The sequence below is a fragment of the Entamoeba invadens genome, assembly GCF_000330505.1.
Source record: "Entamoeba invadens IP1 unplaced genomic scaffold scaff_1105074726033, whole genome shotgun sequence".
NCBI lineage: Eukaryota > Evosea > Mastigamoebida > Endamoebidae > Entamoeba > Entamoeba invadens.
In genome coordinates this window covers 446,491-462,041 of record NW_004440383.1, presented here as the reverse complement: position 1 = coordinate 462,041, position 15,551 = coordinate 446,491, and the positions used below count along the sequence as shown (strand labels likewise).

At 34.8% G+C, this 15,551-nt stretch overlaps 6 protein-coding genes across 6 annotated transcripts; all 6 read left to right on the top strand.

Moving 5' to 3' along the window:
- Nucleotides 1–1,843: 1,843 nt before the first annotated feature.
- EIN_406420 (actin, putative) lies at nt 1,844–2,986 on the top strand (the record flags this gene model as incomplete). The annotated part of the gene is made up of 1 exon (XM_004256901.1): nt 1,844–2,986. One exon carries the CDS (start codon nt 1,844–1,846, stop codon nt 2,984–2,986), a length of 1,143 nt encoding a protein of 380 aa, XP_004256949.1.
- Nucleotides 2,987–3,508: 522 nt separating this feature from the next.
- EIN_406410 (cation-transporting ATPase, putative) lies at nt 3,509–6,767 on the top strand (the record flags this gene model as incomplete). The annotated part of the gene is made up of 3 exons (XM_004256900.1): nt 3,509–4,182; nt 4,239–4,782; nt 4,830–6,767. The coding sequence occupies 3 exons, from the start codon at nt 3,509–3,511 to the stop codon at nt 6,765–6,767; spliced, it is 3,156 nt and encodes a 1,051-aa protein (XP_004256948.1).
- Nucleotides 6,768–7,509: 742 nt separating this feature from the next.
- EIN_406400 (hypothetical protein) lies at nt 7,510–9,693 on the top strand (the record flags this gene model as incomplete). The annotated part of the gene is made up of 1 exon (XM_004256899.1): nt 7,510–9,693. One exon carries the CDS (start codon nt 7,510–7,512, stop codon nt 9,691–9,693), a length of 2,184 nt encoding a protein of 727 aa, XP_004256947.1.
- Nucleotides 9,694–10,892: 1,199 nt separating this feature from the next.
- On the top strand, nt 10,893–11,939 carry EIN_406390 (hypothetical protein; the record flags this gene model as incomplete). The annotated part of the gene is made up of 1 exon (XM_004256898.1): nt 10,893–11,939. One exon carries the CDS (start codon nt 10,893–10,895, stop codon nt 11,937–11,939), a length of 1,047 nt encoding a protein of 348 aa, XP_004256946.1.
- A 377-nt stretch (nt 11,940–12,316) lies between these two features.
- On the top strand, nt 12,317–13,741 carry EIN_406380 (hypothetical protein; the record flags this gene model as incomplete). The annotated part of the gene is made up of 3 exons (XM_004256897.1): nt 12,317–12,364; nt 12,410–12,569; nt 12,648–13,741. The coding sequence occupies 3 exons, from the start codon at nt 12,317–12,319 to the stop codon at nt 13,739–13,741; spliced, it is 1,302 nt and encodes a 433-aa protein (XP_004256945.1).
- A 448-nt stretch (nt 13,742–14,189) lies between these two features.
- EIN_406370 (vacuolar protein sorting-associated protein, putative) lies at nt 14,190–15,469 on the top strand (the record flags this gene model as incomplete). The annotated part of the gene is made up of 2 exons (XM_004256896.1): nt 14,190–14,367; nt 14,451–15,469. The coding sequence occupies 2 exons, from the start codon at nt 14,190–14,192 to the stop codon at nt 15,467–15,469; spliced, it is 1,197 nt and encodes a 398-aa protein (XP_004256944.1).
- Between the last annotated feature and the right edge of the window lie 82 nt (nt 15,470–15,551).

The window sequence follows — 15,551 nt, the reverse complement described above, 5'->3', positions numbered from 1 at the left end:
ATTTTCTTCATCTACAGTGCATTCGAAGTCTGGACCGAGTGTATAGCTGATGATTGTCATTCTCACTTCACAGTTGATAAGAACTTCATGTGTCATGTCATTTGATCCTGTCTTTGCAATGAAAAACGATCCAAAATGAACTGTATCCTCTTTTTCATAATTTCCAGTGTATTCTTTGAGTGTATCACATCGGAGAAGGAATGAAGCTGGACAGAGTGGTTGACCAACAAATTGTTTCCCATAATTCTTAAAGAATTGTGGTATTGGTATAACTACTTATTATTAAAATAATAAGTAGTTATAACAACTGAAAAAATATATTAATGTGTCTAGCAAAAAAATAACAAACAATACTTTTATAACAAGAAAATTCTTATCATAATTTTATATTTTAAAAGTTAACAGAAAAATGAGATTTTATAGATTATATTACATTTTCAATTATATGTACATTAATATCATGTTTCAAAAAAAAGATAAAATATATTATAGTTTTTAATTATAAAAAGAGCAAGACAAATATAATAAAATAATATTAAAAACATTAACACTTAAAAATATAAACACAGACTGAATTAAGAAAAAAATAAATATTTATTTGTTAGGGTTCCATGGTGTAGGGGCAGCATATAAGATTTTGGTTCTTAGGACCCCAGTTCGATTCTGGGTGGGACCATTTTTATGTAAATAAAGGAATGTATTTATTGCTAAAACTGTAATACAATAATATTTTAAAAAATAAATTATTAATGAATATTTCTTATAAATTAATATTAAACTGGTGACAAAAGTCATCATTTATATGACAAAAAGGCGACTATGGGGATCGAACCCATGACCTTCTCTTTACGAGAGAGACGCTCTGCCACTGAGCTAAACCGCCTTATAAATATAATAATTAGTTTAATAAGAAAAAGTCAAAATGAAAATTAAAAATTAAATTAATTTTATTGGCTCTTTTTTCATAAATATATTAATATTTTAATACTTATAGAATCAAATTTAAATAAATCAATTATAGAACAAATCAAAACAAAAATAGTTTGTACAATAAACAATCATATAAAAAAATGTTATTTAAAATTATATTATAAGATTTCCAAAAAATTTGATGAAAAAAAATAAATATATATAATCATATATGAACTATAAAATAAATATATATATCGAACACGGATTTTTTGCACGTGTTGTGTTGAATCAAATTGAAATAGCCTTTCACGAGAAAAAGGCAGAAATTGTGTTTGACATAGGGAGCAAGAGTGATGGAGAGTGGCACGAACTTGCTCTTGCCAAAATTGTGAGAGTGTTGAACAAAAGAGAGATGACTTATTCGTTTGATCACGATTTTCATTTCGTGACTGTGTTTGTCGAATAAAATCATATCTGTCAATTGGTAATTTAAACAATCAAATTTTGCAATTTGTACAGAGCTGTCTAAAAACGTTGTCCATTTAACAAATAATACAGACAAAGTTTAAAAAATGAGAATCAGGTGAAATTGTTCAACTTTTGGAAGAAATAACAACCAATCGAGTGTTGTTTAAAAACACCGTACAGTGATAGTACTGTATGGCATTTATTGCACATATTTTAAACTAAATTGATTAGAGCCAGTCTTTCAATGTTATTCGTTTGATTTATCTAAACATCGAGCATAATCTAAAACGTGGGAAAACAGAAACAATAGGATGTATATTTATGACAGATTCTCGAAATATTTTATTTCTTTTAGTCTAAAAGGTACCACAGAACGTTTAAAGGTATAAAACAAATTTTTGAAATAATAGACTTAAATAAATCATTTTAATTTATAAAAAAACTTTTGTTCTTCAAAACATCAATGGGAGACGGACTCACCACATTTGTATTTGACAACGGTTCTTTATATACAAAAGCGGGGTACGCTGGTGAAGAATCGCCCATTGCAGTCTTCCCAACGGTTGTTGGCAATTACAAAAAGGCAAACACTATCGAATTAAAAAATAGTTATGTTGGTGATGAAGCTGTTGCTAAATTACCATGGAAGTTGTTACGACACCCTGTCAATCATGGACTGATTAAAAACTTCGAGGACATGACAAAGGTATGGCATCATTCATTTTATTCTGAGCTTCGAAATATTCCCAACGACTCAAATGTGATATTAACGGAGCCCCTTATGAATTATAAAACAATTCGAGAAAAGTCTGCTCAAGTGTTTTTCGAAGAGTTTAATGTTAATGGCTTTTATATTGGAACGACAAATGGGTTTTCAATGTACACAACTTGTCGAGCAACAATCACTGAAGTGGAGATGGGTGATGGGGTGATATCTTTTGTATCGTTTAATGAGGGTTATCCTCTTCCCAATTCTGCAAAAGTAATAAATATTGGAGGGGAAGAGATCACTGATTTCATTTTCAACTCTGTTATGGCCAACAATGAACCATTCAAAACAACCCATTTTGACCGAATCATTGCAAGAGACATCAAAGAACATATGTGTTATTTTGCATCCAATTTTAATGAAGAAATTGAAAAGTCCTCAACTCAGGTTGAAAAGGTGTATATGCTCCCAGATGGAGAACGCTTAATAATTGGAAAGGAAAGGTTCTTGGCCCCAGAAGCACTGTTGCAGCCTTCAACAATTGGTTCCGAAGAGTTGGGAATACATCAGAACATATACAACTCAATTATGAAATGCGGCGCTGACATCAGGCAATCGTTGTTCATGAACTTGGTGATCACAGGAGGATCTTCAATGTTCGACAACTTGTCCATAAGAATCTCGAAGGAAATGAGTACCTTAGTTCCACAAAATTACAAAACCAAAGTGATCGAAAATACAGATATTGCACAAAAATATAGTGCTTGGATCGGAGCTTCAATCATCGGGTCTACCTCATTATTTGACAACGAAAAAGTGAGTAAATCAGAATATGATGAGTTTGGAACTTCTGTAATTAACAAGAAATGCTTTGTTTATTTGTTAATCTTTTATTAGTATTACTTTATTATTAGAAAAACTCTTGTTTTTCTTAATAAAACTATAAAACAATTATAAATATTACTATAAATAAAGTTAATCATCATTTTTCATTTTATTTTTTTTTTATTTATATGAATCTTTTTAAAAAAATTATCATTTTTTGATTGGTTTTATTATATCCATTTTTTTTAATAAAAAATAATAATTAATATTTTAAATAATGGACAAATTTATAAAAATTATACAAATTGCTATAAATATATAGTAATTAATTTAATGATTATAGCTACTTTATCATAACAATAACTATACTTAAATTTGACTTTTTCTTAAACAAATTAAAAAAATGAGTTAAAATGTTTTGAAAAAGACCAACAGTTTTACCAAACGCACTCAAACCTATAATTTAATTAAAAACATTTCAATTACTATGATACAAATCACAATGAATCAAAAAATGCTTTCACAAACACTCAATCCAACATTTTTTATAAGTGATGCGACAAAATTTAAATGAACTCATAATAGAAAAAGTGAATGCAACGTACCACTAAACCGCAACGAGGACATATCGACTCGACTTTACACTTTCCCCTCCGTGGAACTGATTTGTCTGACATGGTAGAGCATCGCGACTTCGACACTTTTCAACGCCTTGGTGGTGTCAAAGGTATATGTTCCTCTCTTAATGTAGATGAGAAGGCTGGGATATCAGACGAGACTATTTCTCAACGTGTCCAACAATATGGCAACAACCTTCTTCCTCCTGCTGAACGTCAATCTTTCTTTGAGATATGGAAAGAAGCCCTCTCCGACCAAACTCTTCTCATCTTGATTGCTTCTGCTGTTGTTTCTCTTATCCTTGCAGCCATTGTCCCACACGCAAAACGTGAGTGCCCCAACATAGTTGACATGGAAGGCGGGTCCGATTATTATGAAGGATTTGCCATATTAACAGCTGTCCTTGCAGTGAGTCTTATAGGTGCTTGGAATGACTACTCAAAGCAAAGTAAATTTATTGAAATTGCCGAAAGAGAGACGGACTGCTCTGTTAAAATATTAAGAAATGGTATCCCAACCGAATCGACATCATCTCAACTTGTTGTTGGTGATATCGTCTTTCTATCAGTCGGTGATGTTTTACCAGCTGATGGAGTCTTTTTGAAAGGAAGTGGAATAAGAATCGATGAGTCTGAAATGACTGGTGAAAGGTTTGTTCCATTATACTATCATTATAGTATTATTTAACTATTCCACTGATACCCAGTGTTGCCTGTAAAAAATCTGAAGAGAATTTTGTGTGTTTGTCTGGATGTACAGTGACGGACGGCACTGGTGCAATGGTTGTTGTGGCCGTTGGACAGAACTCACAGTGGGGAAAACTGAAGGCTTACGTCAACAAAGATAAACAACGCCCAACTCCATTACAAGAAAGGCTTGACGATTTAGCCGAGTTAATTGGGAAAATGGGGATGTTATGTGCTGGTGTAGTCTTTGTTGTTTTAAGTTTGTGGTGGTTCTACAAAGCGGTTACGTTCAATGGATATGTCTTAAAAGGTGATCATTGTAAGTTGTGTGATCCAAAAGTTGACGGTGATAAATGTGACCCCGCCAATTTCAATTGGTGGAGAATAACCGATTTGGTCGATTACTTCATCATAGCAGTCACTATTGTAGTTGTTGCGGTGCCAGAAGGGTTACCTCTTGCGGTGACTGTGTCGTTGGCATATTCAATGAAACAGATGTGCAAAGATAATAATTTGGTGCGCCACCTGAAAGCGTGTGAGACGATGTCGAATGCCACTTGTATAGTTTGTTTTTAATACAGCGTTCTTAAAAGATGTGAATTAATGATTAGTGCTGTGACAAGACTGGAACATTAACAGAGAATCGAATGAATGTAACAGCTATTTGGGTCGACAACAACTCTATTGAAGTCACTGCAGACTTCCATTTACCAGCCGAAATACAAAAGGCGTTGACTATGAATGCTTCCCTGAATTCATCACTCTCTTCTAATATAACAACAGATAATAAAACTATCGGAAACAAGACGGAGTGCGCTTTGTTACTCCTTCTCAAGAAATTGGGTGTATCGTGCTCGACTATACGAACGTCTTATGAGATATCGCGACAATGGGTATTCACTTCCGAGAGTAAGCGAATGGATACGATCGTCGACAACGTTTTATATAGCAAAGGAGCTCCCGAAATGATCATTGCCGACTGTGTCAATTATTTGAACAGTAATAACGAAGAGGTTGATTTAACTGAAGAGCATCGCCAAGACATCAACGAATGTGTCAACAACTGGTTCTCCTTGGGTAAACGAGTTATCGCGCTTTCATATCGTCATTTAAAGCCTGAAGAGTCTGAAAGGAAAGATCTTCAAGAGAGAATTTCGGGTCAAGAGAGTACTTTAATATGTGTTGTTGCCATCAGTGATCCTGTGAGGTATGAAGTTCCAGGTGCGATTGAAAATTGTGTAGAAGCTGGTATCAGTGTTAAGATGGTTACTGGTGATCATGTCTCGACTGCGATTAGTATTGCGAAAGAATGTGGTATTGTACACGAATGTGAAATATACGATGGCAAGTCTGATGTTGCTTCAAGCGAAATTGCGATGGAGGGGAAATATTTCAGTGAGTTGGACAACACAACACTCGATCGTGTTCTCCCGCGTCTAAAAATTTTAGCGCGATGTAGTCCACAAGACAAACAGCGACTTGTAGAACGGTTACTTATTAGTGGGGAAGTCGTTGCAGTTACTGGTGATGGGACAAATGATGTTCCTGCATTTAAAGAAGCCGATGTTGCATTAGCTATGGGTCTTAGAGGTACTGATGTTGCCAAACAAGCTGCCGATATAGTTATTCTTGATGACAATTTCAATTCGATTGTCAAAGCCGTTGTGTGGGGAAGGTGTGTGTATGACAACATTCGTAAATTCATTCAATTCCAAGTGACTGTGAATATCTCTGCATTGGCATTGTGTGTCATTGGTTCAATATGTCAAATGGGATCACCACTGAACTCGATGCAAATGTTATGGGTGAATTTGATTATGGACACATTGGCTGCTTTAGCTCTCGGCACTGAAAAGCCCACAATGGAGTTATTAAAGAGAAAGCCATTCAAGCGTACTGATGGCCTTCTTTCAAAGCAGATGATCATTAAAATAGCTATTCAAGTTGTGTACCAATTATTCATATTACTCACATTACTCTTCTTTGGGTCATTAATGTCGATAATCAACGCGCCATGTGGGTATATGAGTGTTATAGAAGACTATCCTGGCAAGTTATATCAATGTTCTGATGGGAAGGCGCACCCTGTTGATGATGTTATTGAAGACACTAAAACGCTTCAGACAATCATTTTCAATACATTTGTTTTCTGTCAAATATTCAACGAGGTCAACTCGCGGAGGGTCAACGGAGAGACAGACGTGTTCAAAGGAATTTTCACAAACACCATTTTCATCGGAATCGAATTGGTTCAAATATTAGTTCAAATCGGAATCGTTGTATTTTCTGGTGCAACCTTCGGTGTAAAATCATCGCCTGGAATTGGGTTTGTGCAGTGGATTATTTGTATTGCATTGGCGTTGGTTACACTTCCTCTTGGCTTGTTGAATGGCGTGTTTAATAAACGGAAGGTAAGAATGGACGACGTCTTCGAAGTCGAGATGAAAAGTCCCGAGCAAAAGAGTCAACCTGAAATAACAGAAAGCGAAAAACACAAAAATGAAACAGTTCACTTGGGTGACGACACACAATTTGAGTTTAGTGAGTAAACAAGTCATTTAGTATTATTTTATTAATTGTACCATATATTTATTATAAATATAGTTATAAATTAATGTTACATCTCCTTTCAAAAGTGTACCAATTTTTATAGTTTTGTTTATTATTATTTATAATACTCTTTGTAAGATTTTTTTAATAGAAACAAATAAAATAAATTCATTTATTACTAATTCTATATTTAATAATACATATTCTACTGATTGAATGAGTTTCCGTTTATTTAGATTTTACTTATTCACTCTTTTTTATTTACAAATTAATAATTAGTTTTAATGGTATGGTAAAGACAAATTATAAACAATTTTAATAATAATAGTTAATTATATTATAACTGAAGTATTATATTGGGGATTGTGACAATTAAAACGAGCAAAATAGTGATGTTAAGCTCAAATTTAGAATTAATGATAAAATAATGATAAAATAATAGTAATATAAACCATACTTGAATGAACTTGAAAATAAAAAGATGTTCTGCCCAATTATAGAACAAAAAGTACAATTCTTGCGAGAAGAAGATTTGCAAGTATTTGGAATTTTTTGGTTGAGTGAAACAAATTTTTTTCCAAATTCAATCGTTTTTCCAATCCAACATTATATAGTAAAATTAGTTTATTTCAACCTATCAATGAAATGGAGAATACCTAAAATATTTTCATAAAAAGGTCAATATCCAAATCCATCAAAAAACGCCAAAAAATGTCGTAAGAATTATGAGATCCACAGACGATGAGTGAACCTCCAAAGCCCGTCACGATCAAGATATCACTGCAATTAGATAACAAGACAAAGGATATTGAAAAACAAGTAATGAAGTCGACGAAGATCTCCGATATATTAGCTCAAATTCGCGGCGGTCTCAACACAGAGCAAAAAGCGTATGAATTTTCGTGCTTCAACGATGGGATTAAACTTGTTGAGACGAACACACTTGACTTTTATGGTATTGGGGATAACGACACGATCGAAGTGAAAGGATTGAATAAACCGTTGGCTATGGCGCGACTTTCACGTGTAGTTCCCCACGAGAAAGATTATCAGCAAATCTACTTGAACTCCGACAAGGTTGGGTTTTTACTCAAAAAGAAATTATCGACTGTTTCGGGGTGGAAACGCCGGTGGGTTGTTCTTTGTCGTGGGTTCTTGTTTTACTATAACAATCCGAAAGACGAGATCCCCATCGGGAAGATGCAAATTAAAGAAGATTGTATTAATTTCCTTGGCAGTGATTCTGAAAAGCAATTTGTGTTCTCGTACGAGAACAAACCCGCTTTATATCACTTTGCTTGTGAAAGTGAAGAAGAGTATTTGTCGTGGAAAAAGTGTTTAGTCGAGCATGAACCCTGTGTAGTCTCTACAGTAGCGATGAAAATGATCCAAGAATCCACCGACTTCTCTGTTGTACTTGTGAATAAGAAAACAAAGGCTTGGTTAATGATGAACTCGGGGACTGTCTTTTGCTTCGACTCTCCCGCGGAGAGTGAAAGCTTGTTTGAATTTTATATCCACGAGTCCAAAGTGTTAACCATAGCGGCGGAGAAAGAGTTCACTTTTGTTCATTTGAATAATCAGCGATCAGTCAAATTTTCAACACTCAAGGAATATGAGAAGTGGAAGAAGATGTTGAGCGATATGATCAAGATGATGGGGAGAGAGATGTACACCGACTCGTTCATTACGGACGAGTACAAAGATCGTAAAAACATCGTCAAAGAGGGGTTTCTTCTGAAAGAGAAGTTGAAGAAGATGCAAACAAGAAAGAAGCGATGGTGTGTTTTAACGCGAAACAAGTTGTTTTACTTCGACCAGAAGCCTGATGGGAAAGACAAGAATGTGCCATTTGGGTGCTTCGATTTGTTGTTAGCACGAGTTGAATTGACGAAAGGACCGAAGGGCGATGAGTACTTGGAGATCAGGACAAGTGAAGGAGAGTATCAATTCACGTCACAAGACCCTAAAGAACTCGAGACTTGGGCAGACTTAATTCAAAGAGAGTGCACTGGTGCGCCTACAAATGTCCAACACTTGCAACATGTCACCTTTGACTTGGAGTGGGACACATCGGGGAGTGATCCAAACGAAATTTTCTGTTTAAAAGAAGTGTTGGGAACCGGCAGTTTTGGTACGGTGTATCGAGCCGTCCACCGACAGTCCAACTTTGAAATGGCGATTAAGATATTGACAGTAGAGAAGCAGCAGACGGACGCATTAAAGAGTGAAATAGATATTTTGAAAAAGTGCCGATCATCGAATGTTGTGAGTTACTATGGGACGATCAAAATTGACGAAAAGACTCTCTGGATTTTAATGGATTTGTGTGCGGTAGGGAGTGTGAAGGATTTGATGAAGAAGACGATGGAGAATTTAAATGAGGATCAAATGCGGTATGTCTTGAATGAAACACTGAAAGGGTTGGTCTATTTGCATAGTATTAAAATCATCCACCACGATATTAAAGCGGGTAATATCTTGTTGTCTTTGGATGGAAAAGTCAAATTGGCTGATTTTGGTGTGTCACAACAATACAAAGATAACGAGGACAAGAAGGCAGACGACTTCATTGGAAGCCCTTTATTCATGTCACCTGAAGTGATTAAAAAATCATTCTACGATAATAAGACGGACATTTGGTCACTTGGAATTACTGTCATTGAAATGGCTGAAGGTAATCCACCTAACCGACAAGTCGCTTCTTTCGACCAATTGTTGCAATGTATTGAACAAAAAATACCGGGATTTAAAAACCCTAAAATGTGGAGCTCACAACTTGTCGACTTTGTGGGGAAGTGTTTGACATTCGACTACACACAACGGCCAGACGCAGTCACTCTCTTGTGGCATCCATTTATCACATCCCCTGCGACTCCTGTCGCACAACCACTTATCGACTTAATCAATACGTCGAAGAAATAAATTTACAATTTTTGTTATTTAGTCAAGTTTGTACCAAATCAAACTTTAACTCTATAATAATAGTGCAGTTTGCTAATAGTAAAAATTAACTATAAATACTTATATTATAGTTTCGTAATTAAAGTTTAAATTAATATAGTAAACAAATTCTATTATTATAGTTACTTTTTCAATTATAGTATAATTATTTTATTGTGTATCAAAAACCCTTTTTAGAAATGTATTTTTAGGAAATTAAAATTTTTTTATTTTTTAACTTGATTGGACAAAAAAGTAATCATTAGTAAATTGAACAATACTTTTTAAATTAATTTAACTATTAAGTATTAAAATATTTATCATTTTTTTGTATTATGATTTTTATCTGTAATTTTTTAAATCAAATAATAAAATACAATAGTATAAAAATCATTATAGATAGTTTACACAAAACTATGAGATATTTACAAACAGAAATGTATCACCCTATTTTTAAGTTCAATAAAAGGGCTAAAAACATTTTTGGGTAATTTAGTATAGTTTCAATTGTTTTAGAGTAACTATAAAATAAACTATAACTAAATCACTTTTAACGAATTTTTTTTTGAAGTTTTATTTATATGTAGTGTATTTTGCAAATTGGTAAAAAAATAAAAATAAGTTGCCATTTTAGTTTTAAAAAATAATATATAAACTAATAAATATAAAATTTATTTATAACATTATTGTAAAGATTGCTTTCTGCAAGTTTAAACATAGAATAAAATGTCCAAACAATAAATTTAACATATTTCAGTCACACTTGGGAAAACAAGCTAATAAGTATTTATTCAATAATTCAGTTTTTCCTCTTTGTTTTATACACAAAATATAATCCTTAAAATAATATACTAGAAAAGGCAACATATACTAACATGTCATTGTTCTTGGTCAAGTATAATTAATTATAGTATATATAACAATAAATTATGATAACTATAACGATCAAGAGAATCAAAGTAAAATCTGTCGGTCCAAGACTATATCCAAATAATGCTTCTAGTTAGTAAATATAGTGCAAAAAAGACGGCGTGAAATACTGGAATACTTAGACCAAACTCCCGATTATTCCTTCCAATGAAAACAGCAAAGACCAACTTTTCTGTTTTCTTTTTGGAGAAGAAAAAAGCTGAAGAAAAAAAGAAATAACACTTGAGAACTTGAAAATATAAAAATATCAAATGAGTTTCGATGTTGAAGAAGACTCGATTCCTGCAGTACGTGGATGGGTGACAAAGCAAGGTGGAGGACATAAGAGTTGGAAGAAGAGATGGTTTCAGACCACTCCCCGTAATCCATTTCGACTCGACTATTATACCAATGACTCCTGCACAACACTTAAAGGTCACATAGATATGTCTCAAGTGACTGATATGATAACAACTAGAAACAAAGATAAAGATGGATCAATGCGTTATGGTTTCCAATTAGTCACTGAAAAACGTACTTGGAAATTAATAGTCGACGGCGAAGAAGAAGGAGAATACTGGCGTGAAAATTTCCGGAAACTTATTAACCAAGTCAGAAAATCAAAAGGACTCCCCCCTTTGGAAAGAAAAAAACACTCCAAACATCACGAACATAAAGATAAAAAAGAAAAGGAAAAAGCTAAGGCAGAACCAGTTTCGACTCCTCGTGACGGGTTCGACACAGCTCCATTACCTCCTCAAATACAAACAACACCAATTGCTGCGCCCCCTCCCCCTCCAACTTCACAATTCTCTGTTGCTGCTCCTCCACCCCCTGCTAGAAATAGTGTCGCAACATCGGCTCCACCACCCCCACCTGTTCAACAAAGAGGATACGCTACTGTCTCAGTTCAACAACAAGCACCACCACCACCCCCTGTACAACAAAGAGGTGGTGCATTCGCAGCAGCTCCGATCAATCAAAAAGTGCAAGAAGAAGAGGAATATTATGATGAACAGGGCGAAGAACAATACCCCGAAGATCAACAGTACGTTGAGGGAGAAGGCGAAGAAGAGTATGAAGACGACAACATCGGAGATGACGAAATATTTGACAACGATATAAGAAAGTGTACACCCCCAGAGAAGTACGCGGTAGCATTACATGACTATGAAGCGTCAGCAGAGACTGAACTGAGTATTCAAAGAGGTCAAAAACTTATTGTGTTTGATGACCAAGACCCTGAGGGATGGCTCGGTGCTGAAACGAAGGATGGGACAAGAGGGTGGGTCTCTGCTCACTTCGTTAAATTCATCTAAGCTTTGTGGTTTTTGTTTTCAAAACGAAGTGCAAATTGAAGGGATTGGCTAGTTTTCAAGTTTATAGTGCGACTCTTTAACACTCATAAGTGGTTTATATGTGATTAAGAGTTGATGCTCAAATACAAAAAGGTGTCAATAAATTGTTTGCTAGAATAATGAAAGAAAAATTGAAGAAAGTGAGTTACGTAGTGCGGATATGCGATCATTTCAAGTTCGTCATTTTTGAAGGAACTTATAATCAAAAGGTTTGAAACTATACGTAACTAATAAAAATATAATAAATAAACTATTGAATTTAATAAAGAAAATATAAAAACGTGCTAAATAAATAACTTCTATTTTGAAGTTTGTAGAACTACAAAAAGTAAAGAGAAATGTCTCCGTCAAGACAAGATAATACAAGCGTTTTAACATTTTGGAGAGTTTGATATCTATAATTTTTTAAAAAAGAAAGTGTTGATAAGTAGATATGTCAAACGTTCGACTACTTTTTTGTGAAAACGGTAGTAAGGGAATACACCGACGATAACCCGATTTTTTGGGACAACTTTTTGAAGCTCATTTATGACCGAGGAATTCTTTGCGGGATATTAGGAGATCAACTCTCCGAAGAGGTTGAGTACACTTGTTTGTTGTTATTATAAATATATTAAAAGAAATTGATTTATCAATTAACAAAGGTAAGGAGTTGGACTTATTCTATAGTGTCAGAAACACAATTGTTTCGATCAAATAAAGGTGTCACATATGTCACAGCAGCTTTATGTCGAAAATTAACAGAAGAATTGTTAATGGAATATATTAATCCATTATTGGTAGAGATCAACGCTATTCAAGAACCTTTGGAAGTCGACCCTACGAAGGTCGACGAGACTAAATGTCGAGAAAACGTTTCTTATGTGACGAAATTTGTTGTCAAGTTTTTCGAGGAGGTCACACACTTATCACAAAAATTTCCACCCGAGTTGACATACACTTTTACACGCGTGAGACAAGCTGTTAAAGCGAAATATGGGGATGTCGAAGCCTTGAAAATTGTCGGCGCTTTTGTCTTCTTGCGACTGTTAAATCCGGTCTTGCTGACTCCTCAAAAGTTCTCTACTAAACTCACCAAACCATCACCAATTGCTTTAAGAACACTTGTCTTAATCACTAAGATCACACAAGCATGTGTGAACCAACCAGCAAAGCCTTTCCAAGAAAAGTTGATGGAACCCTTCACTGAATTTGTCGTCAAGATGTATCCCAACGTGACTGAATTACTAACAAGTGTCTCAGAAAACTCGACAAATCCACAAGTTGTTGTACAAACACCAATCCGGCCATCTTTGCTGTCTGGGACCACTAAAGACATTCTTCTTCAAATTAACAAATTTGCAACCACGAACCAAGAAAAGTTCAAGTCCTTTTGTGACTTCTTAAGGAGAAGAGGACATACCGATATGCTCGAACAACTTGTGATGTTAGTCGATATCGACGGAACACTTGCAAGTACAATTGGGGTCTCCAGACCTAAATTCCCAAATGTCATTGTCGACATCCAAGACGAAAACAACATCAGGCAACTCGTCGAAAAGTTCGATGGCGTTGTCGAAGGATATCAACTCAAAGTACTGAAGGTCCGCGAAGAGATTTTCGAACTCCAATCACAGGTCAGAACTAAGAAAAATGTGGTCCAAGCTAAAACTCAGGAACTCATCATGCAACAAGCACGAGATAACCCCCCCTCAAAAGATAAAGAACAGGAACCTACAGAAGTTTGTCCTCCAACACGGAAAATCATCAAATTTATGAAATAAATTAACGGTGTAATTTTCATAATAAGTTATTTAACGAGCTGTTTTGAATTTTTGGAAACAGCTCGCTAATAATTTTCGTTCAATTGAGATAAAATTTTCATTATTTTTTACTCGTTAATTTTTCACGTTTTTGGTTGGTTGTATAAAGGAAAGTACTAACGAAAAAGCAGAAGCTGAGCGTTCTTGGGTTTCTACCGATGGGGATTAAGAAGCGTAGTGCGCAGGCGAGGTCTATGAGCATGAACAAGCCGACTAATTGAACGTTATAATAAAACATTTTTAATAACATTTTAGAAGTTCAATGAAGAGTAAACCGAATTTTCTAAGAGAACTTAAAAAGAACTTTATATAGAAGAAGATGGTTTGTGGAATGCTCTTGGTTCTAAGGAAAGATACTAACTAGCAGTCGTGGTTTGGTGGTGCGAACAAGCCAAGTGGTGCTGAAATAATGTTTGAGGACGACCACTTGCGACAAAAAGTGATTGTCGAACGTAAAGGACAAGAAGTCCAATTGTTGGTCTTTGGTCCTCAAGACCCGATCAAAGGGAAAGTGTTATTAGAAATGTCGAACTTAAGAAAAGGACTCCAACACAATGGGATTAAACTGGTCTTGTCTGGTGTATTTGGTTTGTTTCATGTTATCTTTGTTGTCTTTATTTAGTATTTTATTATAGTAGTTTTATTATAATAATATAGTTTTCATGAGTAGAATGCCAAAGTGGCCTTCGCCCACAAAATGTTGTTGAGATGTCTGTTGATTTGTGCGGACCGGGAGTGTTGACCAGTCAAAAAGTGATGTATCCCTTTGAATTTGCTCCATTGAAGCAATACGAATCGTTCAGTGGTGCTTTCATGAGACTGAAGTATGTCCTCCGAGTGAACATCCTTTCGAAATCGCCATCAAGTCCCGTGGAAACTGAAATTGCTTTTGTTGTACCTAATACCCCCCCAATGACTCAAAGTCTCGATCAAACTATAAAAGTCTCGACGTCCAATTTCCAATTGAAGTTGACGAAAAACGTCTATGCTATAGATGATGTCCTTATGGGAAGTTTGGCTGTTACTAATATTGACTTTGCTTTATCCAAAATAGATCTGACTTTGGTCAGAAAGGAATTTGTTCAAATTCCCGGGAAACCTATGACGGAAAAGATTGCAAAACCATTGAAGACTATGCAATTGGTAGATGGGGCGTTAGCTGGTCATGACATTGTGCCTATTAGAATCTTCTTGAAAAAATTGCCGTTGTCACCGTCGATGAAGAACGTTGGAAACATCTTCACCGTCTCCTATTTCCTCTCCTTTGATTTCTTTAATATCCAAGGAGATAAAAAGAACTATATGTTCGAAATTGAACTCTTTAGAAGCAATCAACCACCTGTGAACTGTATAATCACTCCACCTGTCAATGTCGTCAATTTGGACTTCTTAACTCCCGCTCCTAATGGGTTTAAAAAAGATTTAATCCTCGAACAAAATATTATTAAACCAGAAGCTTCTCAAGAGACAATTCAACAACCTTCTGAACAACAAAAAGATGAAATGAAGCACGTTGTTGTGCAACAAGAAGTCGTTGAAGAGAAGAATGAAGAAATTAATGAGGAAGTGAAGGAAGAAGTAAAAGAAGTTGTTAAAGAAGAAAAGAAAGAAGACAAAGACTTGACGTTTGGAGACTTCATCCAAAACGGTGAAGAAGCTCAACCACAAGAGACTGAAGCACAAAAGTAATTTACTCACGATAATAGTTTTATTATAGTATTATTATAATATTAATATTATAATAATATTATTAAATAAAATAAGTGATAAT